The following is a 20,752-nucleotide window of genomic DNA, read 5'->3' as shown; positions in this document are numbered from 1 at the left end:
TCTCCTGCTAGCCCAACAAAACAGAAGGCTTCAATAAGACCCAAAGATGCCAAGGAAGCATGCTGGGCCCATGAATAATATCCAGAGTCTCAAAATCCCACAAATGTCCACATTTCAACTGAAAAATACCTGGAAAATCTCAAACTGAATGAAAATAGCCAATCAGCAGATACCAACAAGATGAGACAAAAGTTAGAATTATCTGACAAACTTTTAAAGGAGCCATTGTAAAAATGCTTCAATGAGCAATTAAGAACACACTGGAAACACGAAATACAAAGTTGCAGTAAAGCAACAGAATATATAAAGAAAAACCAAATGGAAATTTTAAGACTGAAAAAATACAACAATCAAGATAAAAGCTCAACAGATAGACTCAAGAGCAGAATGGAAGGGACAGAGGAAATAATCAGTGAACTAGAAGATTAGAAATTGCTCAATCAACACAGAGAAAATATTTTAAAAATACGGCCTCAGAGATCTGTGGGACTATAATTAAACATCTAACATTGATATCATTGGAATCTCAGGAGAAGAGAAACAGGGCAGAGATGACAAAGTACTCAGAAAAATAACAGCCAAAATCTTCCCAAATTTGGCAAAAGACATAAGCCTAAAGATTCAAGAAGGTTAGTAAATTCCAAACAGCATAAACCCATTGATATCCATGCCAAGACCCACTACAGTCAAATTTCTAAAGGGTAATCAGGTTAGGTCTCCATTAACTCCTAATTATCCTTCAGCACTGTTAAAATTAAGATCTCCTAATAGGCTGTCTTATTGCACACTGTACTTTTCCTCCGTAAGACCCACTGCATTTATAATTACTTGTTCAATATTCATCTTCCCCACTAACCTATAAATTCATGAGGGCAGGGATTTGGCCACTGTTACATCCAAAGCACTCAAAGTGCCTACCAGACAAAATTTTGCCCATTAGTTTATATCCAAAGTATATAAAAAAACTTATACAATTCGGGGCACCTGGGTGGCTCAGTGGGTTAAAGCCTCTGCCTTCAGCTCAGGTCATGATTCCAGGGTCCTGGGATTGAGCCCTTCATCGGGCTCTCTGCTCAGCGGGGAGCCTGCTTCCTCCTCTCTCTCTGCCTGCCTCTCTGCCTACTTGTGATCTCTGTCTGTCAAATAAATAAATAAAATCTTTAAAAAAAAAAAATCTACAATTCAACACAAAGGAAAAAAACCAATCCAATTTAAAAAATGGGCAAGGTCGGGGCACCTGGGTGGCTCAGTTGGTCAAGCAGCCAACTCTTGATTTCAGCTCGGGTTATGATCTCAAAGTCCTGGGATCAAGCCCTGCACTGGAATCCTAGTTCAGCTGGGAGTCGGCTTCGGGATTCTCTCCCCCTCTCCCTCTGCCCCTCCTCCTGTATGTGCTCTCTAAAATAAATCTTTAAAAACAAATGGACAGAAGACATGAATAGACCTTTCTCCAAAGAGGTCATACATAGGGCCAACACACACATGAAAAGATGCTCAACATCACTCATCAGGGAAACACCAATGAAAACCACAATGAGGTATCACCTCACATCTGTCAGAATGGTCAAAATCACAAGAAACAAGTGTTGGTCCGGATGTGGAGTAAAAGGAACTCATGTGCACTGGTTGGTGCAAGCTGGAGCAGCCACTGAAAAACCTGGAAGTTTCTTCAAAAAATTAAAAATATAACTACCACAGGATCCAGTAATTGCACTACTGGGTATTTACCCAATGAAAACAAGAACACTAAACTGAAAGGATATATGCACCTCTGTGTTTACTGCAGCATTGTTTACAATAGCCAAATTATGGAAGCAGCCCAAGGTCCATCGATAGATGAATAGAGGTGGTATATACATACAATGGAATATTATTTGGCCACAAAAAAGAAATCTTGCCATTTGCAAACATGCAAATACCGTATGATTTCACTCATATTCGGAATATATGGAATTTAAGAAACAAACAAAAATAAAGAAAAAAAGGAAAACAAAACAGACTCAACTACAGAAAACAAACTGATGGTTACCAAAGGGACGGGGATGCAGGAATGGATGAAATAGGTGGTGGGAATTAAAAACACACTTAACTTGATGAGCACATAGTAATATATAGCATTGTTGAACCCCTATATTGTACACCTGAAACTAATGTAACACCATATGTTAAGTATCCTGGAATTAAATTTTTACGAAGTTGCCCCATTAATGTTTGTTAAATGAACAAATGATTACTCTTCAAAAAGTCCTCTCCTACCTACAAATCTGTTTTGTCCTTTTCTGAAAACTGTTCCAGAGACTTATCTCTTATCTCTAATTGCTTCCAGGTTGCCTGCCCTTACCTTATTAGTCTGAAGAATTCTTGCATGAAATGCAGCTGGCCAGGCATGAAGCAACAGGTAAGCATAGGAGCGAATCGCATAAACTGGGGAATATTCCCAAGTCTGAAACCCCTTCCCATAAATGAGGTAGTGTGTCTGAAAATAAAAAACAGATTCAGGGTTAAATTGGCCAAAAATCCTTGCTAAGTGAATACAGGTGAAGTTTCCAAGCAAAAATATTACTAAGACAAAGGTACACAGAAATGCTGAAATTCTCAACAAGATTTGCAATTAATAGATAAGAATCAAAATGATCCAATACTGACTAATATTAGGACATTATAATTTCTCCAAGATTATTGTTTGGTCAATGTCAAAAGTTTGAATTTTACCCTCTACTTATTTTTTTTTTAAATACTCATTAGCCAGGGGATACCTGGGTGGCTCAGTCAGTTAAACATCTACCTTTGGTGCAGATCATAAACCTCCTGGTCCTGGGATCAGGAGCCTGAATCAGGCTTCCTGCTTAGCAGAGAGTCTGCTTCTCTCTCTCTTTTTCTCTTTTCTCTCTCCTCCCCCAACCACTCATTCTCCCTCTCAAGTAAATAAAATACTCATTAGCCCAGAGAAACTCTACACCTTAGCATTTTCCTTAAACTACCTAGGTTAAGCATTTTTTAATGCAAAATGGGATCAGAATATTTCACCTCTGAATTCCCTTTAATAGGAAGTCAGCAAACATATATATATATATAATGTTTATACACATATATATACATATATATGTATAAATCACGAAATAGCAGTACAAGTGTACCATTTAATAACATTTTATTTTAGCAATCAGAAAAAAAGAACCAAAAAGGTTGAAAGAAAGTAGTCACCTCCGAACCATGAGAGACTGTGGACTCTGAGAAACAAACTGAGGGTTTTGGAGGGGAGGTGGTGGGGGGTTGGGTGAGCCTGGTGGTAGCTATTAAGGAGGGCACGTATTGCATGGAGCACTGGGTGTGATGCATAAACAATGGATCTTGGAACACTGAAAAAATAAAATAAAGTTAAAAGAAAGAAAAAGAAAGTAATCACCTCTAGGGACTAGGATTTGGATATGAGAAGTAGAACAATTTTTCCTTTAAGTTTTGTAGTAGTTGTTAACTTTAAAAATAATCTCAAGGTATTATTTTGATTTAAAATAAATTTACAGGGGCACCTGGGTGGCTCAGTGGGTTATGCCGCTGCCTTCGGCTCGGGTCATGATCTCAGGGTCCTGGGATCGAGCCCTGAGTCAGGCTCTCCGCTCAGCAGGGAGTCTGCTTCCTCCTCTCTCTCTCTGCCTGTCTCTCTGCCTATTTGTGATCTCTGTTAAATAAATAAATAAAATCTTTTAAAAAAAATAAAACAAATTTACAGAAGTTACAGATCACACCTTTTTTTTGTAAAAAGCCCCATTTTCCCATGGCCTTCAAGGCAGGTAAGTCATCAGCTTAGAATACAAAAGTGGAAATAAAGTTGTTTTACTATCAGCCACAGTTGTATATTATTTGTATCCTGATTGGCAACAAGGTCCCAAGCAGTGAAATCAAGGGGGAAAAAAAAGAATGAAAACTAAAGAAATCACCTACTGGTTCCCAGTAGTTGAAGGTTTCATCACAGTCGGAGATGTTGCTCAGGAGAGCAGCACATAACCTTGCTGAGAGCAGACACTTGAAAGCAGTAGATCCTTCAGGTGCCCAAACTTGTCCTGCTTTGTTCCCAGATAACCTGCTCAGAAGCAAAGGGAGGATATGTCAGGAAGACCTACTAACTAGAAAGCGGTTCAGGGCAGAAACGGCAAGAATGGCAAGGACATTAAAGCACGCTTAGGTAATTCATCTCAGAAGTTAGTTGTTCTGAGTAGAACACAGAAAGGACGAAGACCTGGGTTAATCTTACTTTTCACTTTCTGCTCTTAATGCGTAAACTCATTCATACACTTTAACACATTGCTGCGATGACACTCCTTGAAGGCCACAGAGCTCTCCTTCTCTTTTTCTTTCTTCTCTTAACAAGGTGATTACTTTCCACATCTTTATTCATTTCCCCACTTGTTCAAATGCACAGAGGCCTAATCTGTGCAAAGTGCATAACCCCCTCCAGTTCCATATGTTGACCGGTCCTTTAATGCGGTCCTAAACCCGCAGTGCCCCGGGCTTGGGGAGAGAGACGGTTGCAGGTGCTGGAGGCTGTGGGGCCCACACTGAAGAATAAGGGGTTAGGACTTTGCCGGCAATGAAGGAAACTGAGGCAGACTGCCGGGAAAGGTCTGCTCTTGAGGCTCAGCCAACTCAAACCGCACGACACCAGCCCGCTCAGGGCCTGGGCCAGCAGTCTCGGAGCCTCCCTCCAGGCTTTCTTCGCGAGAAACACGGGACGCAGGATGGGGGACCCAGGGCGGGGCGAAGACCGGACGTGACCCGTCCAGGAAGAGCACAGGTACCCGGGGGAACCAGGCTGGACCCGCGCCGCCCGGGGAGACCCTCGGGGCCAGCCCCGCAACGCCCGGCCGCCACGCCCCCGCCGCGCCCGCACACCTACTCGGTCCGCGGCTCCGCGCCGCCCGCCTCACGGCCGCACAGCAGCTCCCGCAGCTTGTCCGCGGCCGAGACCGTGTCCCCGCCGCTGCTCCCGCTCCCCTTCAGGCGCTGACGAGCCCCTCGGCTCGCCATGGCACGCGTGGAGAAAAGGTACAACTCGGCACCCTACGAAAGCGGCGAGCGCGGAGACATAGCTTTGGTTGGCAACGGTGTCCGCCGAGGGACAAAAGACCTTGACATGCGCAGAAAAGACTAAATTATAGTGTTACTGGGCCAATTGGGGCAAATCCCGAAGTAGAGAAGAAATAAGACCTGAGATTTGACCTTCACCACCAGCTATCCCTTCCACACACTTGTTATTCTGGGCATTCCGCCCTCCGTCCCACTCTCTTCCTCCACTCTTCAGCACAAATGGAAAGTGGCTAACCACCTCGACCTCGTGGGCTGACGTATTTATCCAGTTAAAGATAACAGCACAGCTGCAGAGGAAAGGGGAGGTCCTTGGTCTTTGAAAGGTCACTACACCTAGCCCTCTGTCTTTTGGGGAGCGGGATAGAGACAGCCTGTGGCTAATTAACTGCTTCAGAGAGACAAAGCTGTAACGGCAGAATATGGAATAAGAAAAATGAAAGCCTGAAGAAATCCTGTGCAAAAAATCAACCATACACCTGGGACTGCCGTTGCTACTAGCAGTTCAATAAGCATTTTACACACTTTATCCTTTTTAAATGCAATACAACCACCTTGTTTTTATCAATAAATAAACTGAGGCCCAAGGTCGCATAGCCGGGAAATGGTGGAGCCGTGTTCCAACTCAGGTCTGTCTTATTAGGAAGCCCATGTTTTTCCCACAAAGAGATCAGGAGGAAGCACCTGATGTCATACAGGTGCTAGCACTCCTCTGACTCTCGGGGGTTATTCATTTGTTCCTGATTCCCTGCCCACTCCCCCAATCGCAGAGTTCTGTCCCATACTGTGGAGTTCTGTAGCAGTGGCTGAAACGTTTGTACAGGGAGTGCTGAAATGGGCCTTAAAAGAAATGTTAAAAGGACTTCTGTAAAGGGGGGTGGCAGTAAGTAGAAGAAAGTTACAGAAGGAAAAAATTTCATGAGTAAAAGCTAACATAAACGTAGTAATCACTTATAAAGCTAGGATGGAGGTTGAGAGACAAAAGTAGTAAAATCAATTACATATAAAAGATTAAAGGGACCCACAAAATGAAAAGATGTAAAACAGAACAACATATACATAAAACATGTAAAAATGAAGTTCTTTTAGAAGGTGTTCAAACTTAAATGACCATCACCTTAATATACACTGCTATACACTTAGAATGTTATTTAGAGGGAGTGATGAACTCGATGGGATCCCAGATTATTATTTCATGCTAAAAATTCACAAATATTGGGGTGCCTGGGTGGCTCAGTCGTTTAAGCCTCTGCCTTCGGCTCAGGTCATGATCCCAGAGTCCTGGGATCAAGCCCCACATCGGGCTCTCTCCTTGGCAGGAAGCCTGCTTCTCCCTCTCACACTCCCCCTGCTTGTGTTCCCTATTTAGCTGTGTCTCTCTCTGTCAAATAATAAATAAAATCCTTTTAAAAATTCACAAATATTGAAAATTGCTCAGTTCCTACAGGCAATTATTAGGTACCAAGTTCAGACATCCCAACCTAACCCTATCTCCTACAGACATCCCTTTTTCATTCCCCTTCTCATTTCACTCTCATGCAGGCCCCTCCCTGCCTCTACTTAGGAGAACTACAATAACATCCTTACAGAGGTCCCTCATCTCAAATTCATCCTATGCAACACTGTCCAATTAATTTTCAAAAGCACTACACTGTATTGCCTCCTTAATCAAAAATCACCAGTTCTCCCATTGCCTGCCAAGTGAAGTACAAAAATCTGTATTCTAGAATTGTTTTTCATCCGCTAAATCCAGCCCCAACCTACTTTTCTAATCTTATCTCCACCACTTTCCTATACATATTTACATTCCAACTAACTAGCCTGAAAATTGCCCCAACTGCTCCTTTATCTATACCTGTGCCTGGAATGGACATCCTCCTTGCCTGACAATCCTCCCATCCTATCACTGTCCTTATTTTAAGATCTAGCTCAAACACTACCTTGTCCATGTACTAGGCACCACTAGGGAATAGAAGAAAGCTATACATCAGGGATGCCTGGGTGGCTCTGCGGGTTAATGTCTGCTAGGTGTTTTTGGCTCAGGTTATGATCCCAGGGTCGTGAGATGGAGCTCCACATTGGGCTCAGCCCTGGGCGTGGAGCCTACTTTAGATTCTCTCTCTCCCTCTGCCTCTGCAATACCCCCAACGCCTGCCCAGTGTGTGTGTGTGTGTGTGTGTGTGTGTGTGTGTGTGTGTCTGTGTGTGTGCGCGCGCGCGCACGGGAGCATGCGCTAATAAAAATTAAAACAAGTAAGATATAAATCGCATTACCTGCCCGCAATTAGCTTATAGTCTGTATAGAAAGACAAGCAATAAATGTGTCCATAAGAGGTCCCTTGATTCTTTACCCCACTCCCCAAAATGTTATGCCAATTTTCCCATCCTCATTAATGATACTTCTGTTCTTCCAGGTCAAAAAACACAAAGTCAGTCCTGCTTGATTCCCATTTCTTTAGCCCCACACCCTTCACCCATACACATATATTCAATCAGCAAAACCTTTTAAATATTACCCAGCCCAACAACATCTTACCATCCTGGTCCAGGTCACCATCATCGCTCACTGGCATTACCGTAATTACCTACCTTCCATTCTTGCCTTTCTACATGCTCTTCTCCAAATACAAGAACAAATAAGACAATTACTTCCTCCCAAGAGTTTTCAATGTAATTCCAATCTGCAGAGCCTAACTATTCATTAACAGGAACATACATTAATTAACATTAGAGGACTCCATTCTGTGGAGTCCTAGGCTGAGCCAATCTCCCAGTGTCTCTGAAAGATGCTTACAACAGAAGGCTCCAATATCTAGGAGGCCAAAGTTTAATCACAGCAGAGAGGTTACTAGTGAAGACTGGGAAGGAGAAGTAACAATGGGAGAAGGAACATGGGCTTTAGAGTCAGACAAACCCAAGTGTGAACTCTAAATCTGACATTAATTAGTTCCATGACTTCAACAGTAGTCAACCATGGAATAAGTGTTATCATGATGATACCAATACCAATTATCGAGCACTTTCAACTTACCCAAGCTAATAAATATTGGTCTGACTCCAAAAATCACTCTCGTAAGTGACTTGGTGAGATAATACATATTGGGTTAAAGAATAGGAATTGGCAGTAGGGAAAAAATACAAATGACACTTAAGTTCTATTGCATCTTCACGAGTAAAGCATCTAAAGTACAAGATACAGGGGCGCCTGGGTGGCTCAGGGGTTTAAGCCTCTGCCTTCAGCTCGGGTCATGATCTCGGGGTCCTGGGATCGAGCCCCGCATCGGGCTCTCTGCTCAGCAGGAGCCTGCTTCCCCTTCTCTCTGTCTGCCTAGCTCTGATTTCTCTCTGTCAAATAAATAAAATCTTTAAAAAAAAAAATAAAGTACAAGATACTGTTTTGTTAGTTTTCCTAGTCACGATTCAGGAAAATACGGTACAACATCGAAGGTCACCAATCACATCACATCATAGTCTATGAATTTAAGTGATAGAGCCCCTAGTTCATCAACATTGGCTAGAGTCACAAGGTAAAAGATTTCACAAAAAGAACACAGTCCAGAAAAGACTACAAGTTACAAATTGGTCTTTTCAAGATTTTATTTGAGGGAGAGAGAGAGAGAGCGTGCTCACACAAGCATGGGGGATGGGCAGAGGGAGAGAGAAGCAGCCTCCCTGCTGAGCAGGGAGCCTGATGTGGGGCTCCATCCCAGGACCCTGAGACGATGACCTGAGCCAAAGGCAGAGGCTTAACCGAGTGAGCCAGCCAGGCACCCCCAGATTGGTCTTTTTCATCTGCACCTGCACCCATACCCACAAGGATCACTCTGGAGAAGTAAATTGACTAAACTACCGAGGTGTTACATGTAGTCTTTGCTGAATCTCCTTTCTAAACTGGGACTGCATTGATGCCACCTGCTGCTGGGTGAGGGCCTTGTCACATGTCTGGTAAGTCAATCTATAGCAGAGACTGACCTGTTGAGTCTCCGGATGCTGGAAACTACTAAGGAATTGTACGGATATGACAGTGTCCTGGGACACTGCTCGGGCCACTGTGTGAAACTCCAGTTCATCAAATTCTTTCTTCTCATCTAACCAAAAACTAATATCATGCACATAGCATGGGGGATACAGGGAATAGCTTTTAAAGGATTCTATTTTCCCAGGAACAAAATGCTTCAGGAAACGGTGGTCAAAGGTCCACAACATCCTCCAGTCAGAGATACCCCAGACAAGCATGGCTAGTAGGTCCAAGTTCACAGACACAAACATAAAACACTGGTCCTTGTGTACAATGCTTGTAGCAGATGTAGCGACAGACCCAATAATCAGATCCTTGGCACAATCTGAGCCAAAATTATGAGACTTCACATTAATAATATAATCTTTCCCATTTGGTTGAAAGACAAATTCCACCGAACTGCTCAGCTTAGAGCCCTCCGACAATGTCTGTGTCAGAAGCCTATCGAGAGTGCCCTTCAGGTGATCCAGTAGTGACTGAAGATAACTATCCTTCAGATTTTTATTAAACCCAAGGATAAATAAAGTCTCATGGAATGCCGGCATTGTGAAAGGCAAGATGTGGCACTTCCGAAAGACAGGTCCACTGAGGACGTGGAGGGAACCTGGGAGGAAGTCTGGTGCTTGGATGACAGCCTGAACATGAACTAGGAGAGAAGGTTTAAGGCAGACCTTGGTTTGGCCATAGATTTCTTCATGAGGTTCTTGCTTGCTGTCTCTTCCAGAATCCTTGAGAAGGCTAAATTCTGAAAATAACACTAGGAAGTCCTCCATGTCTCGTATTGTCCCACTAGTCAGGGACTCAGAATTTGAGTTATCTTCACAGAGACTAATCCAAAAGGCAGGTGACAAACTGTCACAGTTCCAGGAAGTGAGAACACTAGGGCTTCCCTCTGGCAGCAAAGGGAAGGAACACTTCAGCCTCTTCAGAGGGAAAGCTTTGCCCAATTCAGCAATGAGTTTCTCATTAATGGTTTTGATAGGATGACATGAAGGTGCTTCTAGGAAACCTCTGTTTAAACACACAAAAATAACTTTTTAACTTCAAATAATAAATGATTATAATGGACCCAGAATTAAAAGCACAAAGAATATAGAAAAGAATTATCCTTAAAGTGATCCTAAAAGCAAATAAAAAAATTACCTACCAGAAACAGATATCATGTGTTTCAGAACTCTGACAGCCACCATTTGTATGATATACCAGACGAATTTTATTTTTTTTAAAGATTTTATTTATTTATTTGACAGACAGAGATCACAAGTAGGCAGAGGGGCAGGCAGAGAGAGAGAGAGGAGAAAAGCAGGCTCTCCACGGAGCGGAGAGCCCAATGTGGGGCTCGATCCCAGGACTCTGGGATCATGACCCGAGCCGAAAGCGGAGGCTTTAACCCACTGAGCCACCCAGGTGCCCCTACCAGACAAATTTTAATTCTAAGAAGGCTTGTGTAAGGCCAGACTGACAAGTATTCATAGCACCAACATCATTAACAATTTATATAGCATCCATTCAATACACGGTTGGCATCAAGCCAATCAAGATACAGCTAGAGATAGAATTAATTTCTGGTAACAGCAGGTTACCTGTTCAACTTTCCTACAAGTGCTTCTGGTTCTGGAAAGGAAAACCACCGGTCACCCAGTTTGATCCTGAAGATTCTGGGTTGTGAACCTTCAAAGGGTAAGCTCCGGGTGAAGATATGGTTCAAAGCGCCTTCTACATGAAAGGGCTTATCTTGACTCCTGGCAAAAGAGTCACCAAGTATGGAGTCTGTCATTTTCTTAATTAATTTACTGTCATTATTTTCAAAACCAAGTATTTTTAGAGACCAAAGCAGGAAAGTGGTAGGGGAAAGTTGGCCTAAGAGATTTTTTTCATTATTAGTATAAGAGATGAAAAAGGCTTAAATGTCTGTTATTACTCACCTATATCCAGTGCACTTGTACCCTGGTACAGCCTCACAGCCAAAGGGATGCACGTCACTTAAAATGAATCCCCCCAGAGCTGCCATGGCAACCACTTGCCAGCTGTTGTGCCATTCTCTCCTGGGCTTATCAGCAGGAGTCCCACCTTGTCCTCTGCACAACGCCACATGGACTTCTCCTTCATTTGCAAGAACATCTTTACAGCTAACAGGGAAAGGAGCACAGCAGCTATTTATCAGAAATAAGCTGAAGTTACCATAAGAAAAAAATTGTATATACCTTCTTTAGCTGTGAAATAATGAAAATCCAATCGTATCTATTTACAAAGGTCTATAGATTTCAAATATGCAGAGGAAGAAGTAAGAATGTAAATTCTATGTTCAACTCGTAACTGATACTAGTGGCTGACCAGGGTATTATCTGGCTTTGTAACTGCATTGTTCATCTAATGTCATAGAAAGGTCAGTGTCTGCCAAGTTTCTATACACGATTCACTGACTGGGCTGTTCTTCCCAGTTTAGAAAGCTGTTCTTTTCACGCCCTTCCTATTAAAATTCTGTATTTCAAATACTAACTTAAAACCTTGGCTGTGTGAAAAGTTTCTTGACAACTATGACCTCTAGAGATCTCCAAGAGTACAACGCGTTTTGGTATAATAGTGGAGAGCACTGGGTTTGTTTTGGTTTTTTTTAGGATTTTATTTATTTATTTGACAGAGAGAGACACAGCAAGAGAGGGAACACAAGCAAGGGGAGTAGGAGAGGTTAGAAGCAGGCTCTCCACTGAGCAGGGAGCCCCATGTGGGGCTGGATCCTGGGACCATGACCTGAGCAGAAGGCAGATGCCCAACAACTGGGCGACCCAGGGGCCCCTAAAGCACTCTTTTAAGTTCACATTAATTTGAGGTAGTTACTGTAAATATCCTCAGTTTATGGATAAAGGAGCAAAAGCAAGTAAGGACCAAATACGCTTACCCCAAATCACACAACTATTAAGTGGTGGGTGGGGATTTTGAATCCATGCTTTTAGCCATTAGATTATTCTGGCTACCATTATTCTGCATTATTCCAAATAGGTGAGTGATCCTTCTTTGACACGCCCAAGAGCTTACACACTATTTGTACTTTATTAACATTTAGGGTTCCATGTCTGCCTTCCCAACTAGACTGTGGGTTCCTCTGGGGCTTCATAGTCTCTCTCAACCTATCACAGTAACTTAAACACGCATGCTTTATTTTCCAGACTAAAATGTGCGAGTGCAGTAACTATGTAATGTCCATCTTAAAACATTTTACTTGTGAGTGGTCTCATTTCCTCACCTCTGGAAAAACTTGGCAAGCAGTTCCCGGTTCTTAGCTACTCCAGCTTTTCGTCCACAGTGCGGAAAATTAAAATAAATTCGATCAAACTCGCTATGCTGCGGTTTGAAGGCATCTGCCAGCTGGGTGCAGTCCACACCAAAACGTACCTCAGCGCCTGGCACGAAACAGAGACAGATGGGTGTCTCAAGACCTGAATCCCTCCCTAACTTGGACCATGCAAGACAACCCCGGTCCAAGCCCACAGCCAGTTTTCAGGGAACCGGACGCTCAAAAGCAACCTGCACTTCCCCTCCCTGTCCAGTTCGGGCCGCGCCAGCAGCGGGGCGGGGCGGGGGGTTGCTGCGCGGAGGGGTTGGCCTCGCTACCTCGCTCGCGCAGGCGCCGCAGATTCTCCCGGGCCACCGGATTCCCGGCCAAGTCGGCCGAGCGCTGGAGGCAGGTGGCGGTTACACGGGTGCTCGCATCCAGGGTCTCGCTCAGAGCGGCGGCGAAGGAGAAATTACCCTCCCCAACCAACAGGAGGCGCCGAGGGGCCATGGCCTCAACCAGCTCCTCGCTCGCGTCCTGGGAGGCGCCGGTTTCTTACGTCACTTCCTCCGTGGGGGACCCTGCGGGCCTCTTCTTCCTGCGTCGCTGATTGATGATGCAGCGACAGCGTCCGGTTGTCTTGAGAAACTGGTGCAGCGGCTTCAGAGGGGGAAATAGGCATGTGTGCAAACGCGAGACATCGATCACTCTGTCCCCTCACTCCTTCACACCTTCAGGAGTGTTAAAATAAACTCCTTTTTGCCCGACGGCTGCCGTGAGCGACTTCGTCACACCCTGCATGAGGTCACAAGCAGTCACTACCGCACAGGGACAGACCCCGGGAGAGGCGAGTTCTGAGTGAAAAGAAAAGGGCGGGGCTGAAGTCGAGAGGCTGGGCTGTGTCCTGCTTGTTGCTGTCACAGAGGGTGGCCTCCTCTCGTCTGAAATGGCTACTGTCCATTGTGTCTGCTGCTCGGGATTTCTCCAGGTGCTTCTATCTCCTACCTTTTATTCATTCAGGAAATATTGAGTGCCCGTTGTGTGTGAGGCCACTGTGAGGGCGGCTAAGTACATGGATGAATAAGATGTGGCCTGAATTTAAAGTGTGATGGAGACTGCACAGCGAAAGAGGCAATTCTGGTACAACGGGATGCGGTGCTATGAGGAGTCATTCAGGGTGCTGTAGGGCACGGAAGGATTTAGAACCTTACCAACTTCTGGGATGAAGTGGAAAGATTCCATAAATGAAGTGAACTTGAATTCTGGGGGACTCAGTCACTTAAAGAGTCTGCCTTCTGCTCAGGTCATGATCCCAGCGTCCTGGGATGAACTCTGCATCAGGCTCCCTGCTCAGCGAGGCGTCTGCTTCTCCCTTCCCTCTGCCTGCTGCTCCCCCTGCTTGTTCTCTCTCTCTCTCTCTCTCTCTCTCAAATAAAGAAAATCTTAAAAAAAAAAAAAAAAGGCTAAGGGGGAAAGAGAGTGTGCATCTGACCTGGGTAAAGATAAGTGAAGAGGCAGGAGGAACAGTATTTGCATATGCCTGATGGAGAAACAAAAGAGTGGAGTTTGGCTGAAATGTAGTTGTCGCGAGAGTGGGTAACAGAGGAGAAGGAAGACTTAAGCAGGAGCCAGGTCATATAGAACATGGTAAGCCATTTTAACAGTCCGAGTTTTATTCTAACAGTGGCCAGCTTTTTTTTTTTTTTAAGATTTTATTTATTTATTTGACAGACAGAGATGACAAGCAGGCAGAGGCAGGCGGGGTGGGGGGCGGCGGGGAGCAGACTCCCCGCGGAGCAGAGAACCCGATGCGGGGCTCTATACCAGGACCCTGGGATCATGACCTGAGCCGAAGGTAGAGGCTTTGACCCACTGAGCCACCCAGGCGCCCCAGTGACCAGCTTTTAAATAGGAAGATGACACAATTAGATTTTCATTTCCACACTATTCTTCTTTCCTGTAGAAAAAGGATTGGAGAAGACCAAGGCTGATGGCAAGGAGATCAGAGAGGCAACTACACCAAGAATGTTGACAAAAGCTGGTAGTGATCTAAACTGGAAATTGGCAGTGGGGTTGGAGGGTAGTGGTCTCAAAAATCAATAAGACCTAGAGTTTGGATAGATATAAGGCATTGAAAGAGAATTCAGAGTTAAGGATGAGCCTCATGTTTTGGGCTTGGGCAACTGAGTGGATGGTGATGCCTGTCTTTACAGGCCCAAGGAAAGTGTTGCCTTGGTCTGCAGTGTGAGTACTAGGCTTTTCAGACTTTGCAGGAATTACTCTTTAGTCATCATGCTATTTGTTGACATCAGTGCACACATCTCTCTTCACAAAGGTACATGGTATGAGGGCTACAGTATTGACTTTGTCCCTACCTGTGGAAAGGTGGCTAGGTGGGTGGTGACTTCCAAATCATGGCCTCCTGGCCATGGTGATCTTTGTGACCTACATTCTTCATTTGCTCAGAGAAGAGGAAGGCCAAGTTTGGTGATACCTCTTCCTTTAAAGAAAATGGAACAGCTGAATAATACTTTCTGTCACTTTCCTACAAATTCTTCAAACAACACAAGCCACTCAGCATCAAAATGCTCTTCTCCAGTGAAGGTATTGTCTTGCCCTCAAGCCAAGGGAGCACAGTCATTTTTAGCCCAAAATAAAAATGGCTAGGCTTTTGATTCCTTACAAAAGATTGAAATTCAGACATTGGTCACCTGGTATGTGCAAAGCATCATTGATTGGGAGAGCTGGCAGAAGGAGAGGGTATGATAATAAGACACAGGGCCTGTCCTCAAGGGATGTACAGTTCAACGTAGGAGATTCAACACGTACTTGAAGAATTCTAACATGATAGGAAGCTAAAGGTATGAAGATACCATGCTGTGTGAGACAAAGGAAAGAGAAGTTAACTTGGAAGATACCATGTAAGAAGTGGCATTTGAGCTGAGTCCAGAAAAAAGGAAACTCATTTATTGACCCTTTGTTGTGTTATCTACTTATCCAACTTTCACTTTTCCCTATTCTCTTTGGCTATAGCAATATCCTTAGTCCTTAAACTCCTACATCTCAAAATTTCCTGAACATATAGCTAGTTTTCCATATAGTATTGGGGATACTGAAGGTTTTCCTGTCTTTTGGGGGGTGGCATTTACTGTACATAGCCATGTGCTACTTTTGATTGAGTAGATCAAAGGATTCATGGGCCAGGGGAGAAGAAACAGAACCACAATTATATTGGGAAGAAAGCCTAGATCCTTAGTAAGATGGGCTTATGTTATACTTGACCAAGAGTGAGAAAGGGATGAATGCCTTTTCTGTTCCCCAGTTTTTGCAACTAGCTTTTCTGTTCTCACCTTTTTGCAGAGACAGCACCTTGCCTATTTCCTAGCAAACCCACACTATGGCAGTCTCATTAATGCAGATGGCCATGCTGAAGTATGGACAGATTGGAATGATACATCCAAGTTTTTCCAGTATGGATGGAGATGTACCACTAATGAGAATGCCTATTCAAACTGTACCCTGATGGGAAACTGGAACCAGGAAAGATATGACCTAAGGAATATCGTGAAGCCTAAACCCTTGCCTTCCCAGGTAATCTAACTTTCTCTTCTGTTTCCTTCCCTTAGCAAAAGAAATGCCACAGGCCATTTTAGAGGTAGGAATCTAATAACTTCCATGCTGAGACCTCTCGGGCTTCTCTGTTCAGTGAGGTGGTTGGGAGTGGACAGCAGTCTTTAGCTGGACTGGCTGTCTTATTTTACTATCAAGTAGAATAGCAAAGTAGTAAAAGTATGAGCGGTACCCTTTTACATATATGTCTTCTGACTCAGGCTGCCTACCTAGACTTGTAATTTATCTGCATTTTGCCCTTAAGTGTCTCCTAACAAACAAGTAAACAAAGGATATGAAAGTTAATAGAATGTAGACTAACAACATATAGACCTCTAGTTAATCCAAAATATGACAGAGCCTATTAAAATTCATGTCACTGTGTTCTTTATTTCCCAACATTAAGTGTAGACTCCTATATTTTTAACTGATCACTTTTTCTTTCCAGTTTGGACACTACTTTGAAACAACATATGATACAAGCTACAACAACAAAATGCCACTTTCAACTCAAAGTAGGTGGACTGTTCTTTTCAATCTTTATATTCTCAGGACATAGCTCAGTGCCTGGAACATGGAAGGAGCTCAAATAGAAGTAAACTGAATGAGTGAATAAGTAAATGATTTTTCTCCTTTTTTTAAGATTTTATGTATTTATTCGACAGAGAGAGCATGTGCCCATGCAGGGGGAGCGGCAGGCAGAGAGAGAGGGAGAAGAAGCTTCCCCACAGAGCCAGGGGCCCAATGCAGGACTTGATCCCAAGACCCAGGGATCATGACCTGAGCCAAAGGCAGAGTCTTAACCAACTGAGCCACCCACGTGCCCCTGATTTTTCTTTCTCAATTTTTACAGGACTCACTGGACTCAGAAATTTTACCTCAGAAATAAGAACAAGACCAGTTACCAAGGGTCCTTGTTCTTGACTGATTCCACTTGTCTTTCCTTCTCTTCTCTTCTCTCTTCCCGCAGGATTTAAGAGAGAGCCTCACTGGTTTCCAGGACATCAACCGGAACTGGATCCTCCTCGGTACAAATGCACAGAAAAGTCAACTTACATGACCAGCTACTCAGAGCCTCAAACTGGGCATCACTCTGCATGTATGTGGAATCGTAGTAACTGCCAATTGCAGGGTCCACAGTTCTAAGAAAGAATAAGAAGCCTCATTTTTCCAGAGTAAATTGTAGGAGGGAGTACATTCTAAGCACAACTAAGAATCTAGCTGACTATAACCGTTTCACTCTGAATAAAGCAAGCACAGAAAAATATTCCCTACCCTCTTTTTTGTTTTAATCAAGACTTAAATGTCAGATTTAAGTTAATATCTGCTCTTAGTTCTATATTACAAGGTTGTAGTAGGAGGAGATTAAAAAGAATTAATTCAAATCCGCTACTACTTTGCCCTTCCCTACCTTCCATCTAGGGTAGAACTCCAAAATCCAGCATGAGTTCGGTTATCATTGGCTAGGTGCTTCCTGGGTGTGAGCCTGGCAATCACAGTCAGATATCCTAACTCTTTTGTGACCTTCATGAACATGCCCTTAAAAACTTAAAAATAAGTTTTTATAATTATTATAGTGGATTTGAAACATAAAATTAGAGTGATATAATGAATTCCCATATACCACGACACACCTTCAACAATTTATGGTTGATCTTAACTATCCCTATATAATTTCTCTATTTCTTTAATTAATTTTGGAGTAGATCTCAGAAGTTAAACCCTTTCTTCTATAAAGATTTCAGTATATATCTTAAAAAGGGAAGGACTGTCGATTTTTTATTCACCCACAAAGACCATCAAGGAAACCTGTTCATCAAACAAAACTGAGTTATTAAACCTGTAGCAAGGAAGCACATCAACTTGATACAATCTTGGTGAGAATTCAGAAGGGGGATGTTGGGGCTCCTGGCTGACTCAGTTGGTTAAGTGTCTGCCTTCAGCTCAGGTCATGATCCCAGGGTCCTGGGATGGAGCCTCAGGGCATGATCTCAGGGGCCTGGGATTGAGCCCCCCAAACACACCTCAGGCTCCCTGCTCTGTGGGGAGTCTGCTTCTCCCTCTGTCCTTCCCCTGGCTTGTGCTTGCCCCCACCCCATGAATAAATCTTTTTTTGGAAAAGCGAGGGATGTGGGGCACCTGGGTGGCTCAGTCAGTTGAGCGTCTGCCTTTCCTCTGCTCAGATCATCATCCCAGTGTCCTGGGATGTCCCCTGCTCAGCGGGGAGCCTGCTTCTTCCTCTGCAGCTCCCCTGTGCTTGTGTTCCTTCTCTCACTATCTCTCTCTGTCATAAATAAATACAATCTTTAAAAAGGGAGGGAGAATTAGGGTATTTTTAGAGATTTGGGGTAAGGGCTCTGTTGGTTTAAGTGGGTCTTTTAAAGTGGGGGAATTGAGACAGGATTGGGAATAGTTTGGGGTTGGTGAACACAGGGAGGAACAGTCTAAATTTTAACGGGTTTAAAAAAAAATTTTTTAAGATTTTATTTATTATTTGACAAAGGAGAGACACAGCGAGAGAGGGAACACAAGCAGGGTAGTTGGAGAGGGGGAAGCAGGCTTCCCGCTGAGCAGGGAGCCCGATGTGGGGCTCCATCCCAGGACCCCAGGATCATGACCTGAGCTGAAGGCAGATGCTTAACGTCTGAGCCATCTAGGTGCCCCAACGGGTTTAAAGTTACCAATATTTTCCTTTTTTATTTTCTCTCCTCTTTATTATGACAATATAATAGATGGGAGATATCTCCCATGTATTTCCTCGCAAACTTTCACTATTTTATGTTACAGACACAGATACGTGATTTATGTTGTGTATGATGTTAGGTAGTAACTGAGTTTCCTTTTTTTTTTTTCTGTATGATTATCCAGTTTTCCTAGCATTAATTATTGAAAACACTACTTTCTCCACTGCTCTGGAACACCATTTTTACTATAAATCAACTGTCTGTGTACTTAGGCCTGTTTCCAGGCTCCATTGGTCTGTCATTACATATGCTATTTTAACACAATGCCTTAATTACCTCACTATTGTAATTATGATAATTTTGTAAATCTTAATATCTAATAAATGAGATACTTTCACGTTGTTTTTCTTCAAGAGGGTCTTGAGCTATTTTTAACCAGTTGCCGTTTTATATAAATTTTAGGATCACCTTGTCCAGTTTCACAGAAAGATACCATTAGGGTATTGGCGAAAACAGCGCTGCATTGTTAGATCAACTGTAGAGTTTGAGTGACTGGGAGACCTGAGTGGCTCAGTCATTTAAGCATCTAACTCTTGATTTCAGCTCAGGTCACGATCTCAGAGTCATGAGACTGAGCCCCACATCAGGCTCTGTGATCAGCAGTGAGGCCCCCCCTAGATTCTCTCTCCCTCTGCTCTGCCCACTCATGTGTGCATGAGTGCTCTCTCTCAGGTAAATAAATAAATCTCTTTAAAAAAAGAATTTGAGTTATTGTCTCTTACTAATTGTAGTAATTCGTTAATACATGCTCTTGAAATATGAACAGTATTTTATTGGCACTTATTTTAAGTTCTAATGTTACATATCCTATTTTATTTCCTGTCTATCCAGGATATTTTTAAAATTGTAGTAAAACATAGATAGCATAAACTTACCATTTTAATGATTTTTTTAAAAGATTTCTTTGTTTATTTTTAAGATTTTATTTATTTATTTGGGAGGGGTTGAGGGAGAGAAGGGACAAGCAGACTCCACACTGAGCATAGAGCCCGAGGTGGGGCTCAATCCCACAACCCTGAAGTCAACCTGAGCCAAAATCAAGAGTCAGTTGCCCAAGTTGGGACCTGAGCTTACAACCCTGAGATCAAGAGTCCCACGCTCTTACTCACCTGAGCCAGCCAGGTGCCCCCCATTTTAACTATTTTTAAGTGTACAATTCAGTGGCATCAAGTATATTCACAGAGTTGTGCAACTATTAGCACTATTTCCAGAACTTTGTCATTATCCCAAACTGAAGCTCTGTACCAATTAAACACTGACTTCTCATTCCCCCTTCTCCTAGTAACCACTATTCTACTAGTAACCGCTGTTCTACTTCCTGTTTCTATGAATTTGCCTATTCTAGGAAACACATAAAAGTTGATTCATGTCATATTTGTCCTTTTGTGTCTAGTTTATTTTGTTAGCATGTTTTCAAGGTTCATCCATATTATAGGATATATTCCTTTTAAGACTGAGTAATATTCCATTGTGTATTTACTGCATTTTGCTGCTCCATTCATCTGTTAATGGATCCTTGTGTTGTTTTCACCTTTTGTCTGTTGTGAGCAGTGCTGTTATGAACATTGATGTACAAGTATCTGTTTGAGTCCCCACTTTCAGTTTTTTGGGGAATATACCCAGAAGTGGAACTGCCTGATCATATGGTCATTCTGTGTTTAACAGTTTGGAGATGCTCATCTGTTTTCCACTTTTTTTTTTTTTTACATTGCCACCAGCAATGCACAAGGATTCTAAGTTTTCATATCCTTGCTGACACTTTGTTTTTATTTTTATAGTAACCATCCTAGCGGGTGTAGAATGATACCGTGGTTTAGATTTACACGTCCCTACTGGCTAGTGATCTTGAGCATCTTCATGTGCTTTTTAGCTATTTGTATATCTTTGGAGAAACATTTATTCAAATACTTGGCCATTTTTGAATTGGTTGTTTGCCCTTTTGTTGTAGGAGTGCCTTATATATTCTGGATATTAATTCCTAGTCAGATACAGGAGTTGTAAATATTTTCTCCCATTCTGTGGATTC

At 43.0% G+C, this 20,752-nt stretch overlaps 3 protein-coding genes across 4 annotated transcripts in view; 1 reads left to right on the top strand and 2 right to left on the bottom strand.

The window, feature by feature from the left end:
• ALG9 (ALG9 alpha-1,2-mannosyltransferase) overlaps positions 1–5,242 on the bottom strand; it is a 95,426-nt gene extending 90,184 nt beyond the window's left edge. Inside the window, exons 1-3 of the mRNA XM_080815855.1 lie at positions 4,895–5,242; positions 3,943–4,081; positions 2,342–2,476 (exon numbers count right to left, since the gene is read on the bottom strand). Coding sequence (XP_080671981.1) covers positions 2,342–2,476; positions 3,943–4,081; positions 4,895–5,025 — 405 coding nt within the window. The 5' untranslated portion in view covers positions 5,026–5,242. The remainder of the gene's footprint in view (positions 1–2,341; positions 2,477–3,942; positions 4,082–4,894) is intronic.
• A 3,420-nt stretch (positions 5,243–8,662) lies between these two features.
• FDXACB1 (ferredoxin-fold anticodon binding domain containing 1) lies at positions 8,663–12,906 on the bottom strand (the record flags this gene model as incomplete). 2 transcript variants are annotated; one of them, XM_080815254.1, is made up of 5 exons in its annotated part: positions 8,663–10,110; positions 10,683–10,841; positions 11,025–11,228; positions 12,344–12,500; positions 12,712–12,883. In XM_080815254.1, the coding sequence occupies 5 exons, from the start codon at positions 12,881–12,883 to the stop codon at positions 8,928–8,930; spliced, it is 1,875 nt and encodes a 624-aa protein (XP_080671380.1). In that variant the 3' UTR covers positions 8,663–8,927. The 2 variants fall into 2 exon arrangements, with proteins under 2 accessions (XP_080671380.1, XP_080671381.1); XM_080815255.1 differs by lacking the exon at positions 10,683–10,841 and having other exon boundaries at positions 8,669–10,110; positions 12,712–12,906.
• A 75-nt stretch (positions 12,907–12,981) lies between these two features.
• Positions 12,982–19,079, top strand: CFAP68 (cilia and flagella associated protein 68). Its single transcript, XM_080816177.1, has 4 exons — positions 12,982–13,361; positions 15,734–15,964; positions 16,431–16,497; positions 16,953–19,079. The coding sequence occupies exons 1-4, from the start codon at positions 13,320–13,322 to the stop codon at positions 17,126–17,128; spliced, it is 516 nt and encodes a 171-aa protein (XP_080672303.1). The 5' UTR covers positions 12,982–13,319; the 3' UTR covers positions 17,129–19,079.
• Positions 19,080–20,752: the final 1,673 nt, after the last annotated feature.

The sequence above is a fragment of the Martes martes genome (assembly GCF_963455335.1).
Source record: "Martes martes genome assembly, chromosome: 10".
NCBI classification, from domain to species: domain Eukaryota; kingdom Metazoa; phylum Chordata; class Mammalia; order Carnivora; family Mustelidae; genus Martes; species Martes martes.
Note: the sequence above shows the minus strand (reverse complement) of the source record. Positions and strands in the feature narration are given on the sequence as shown.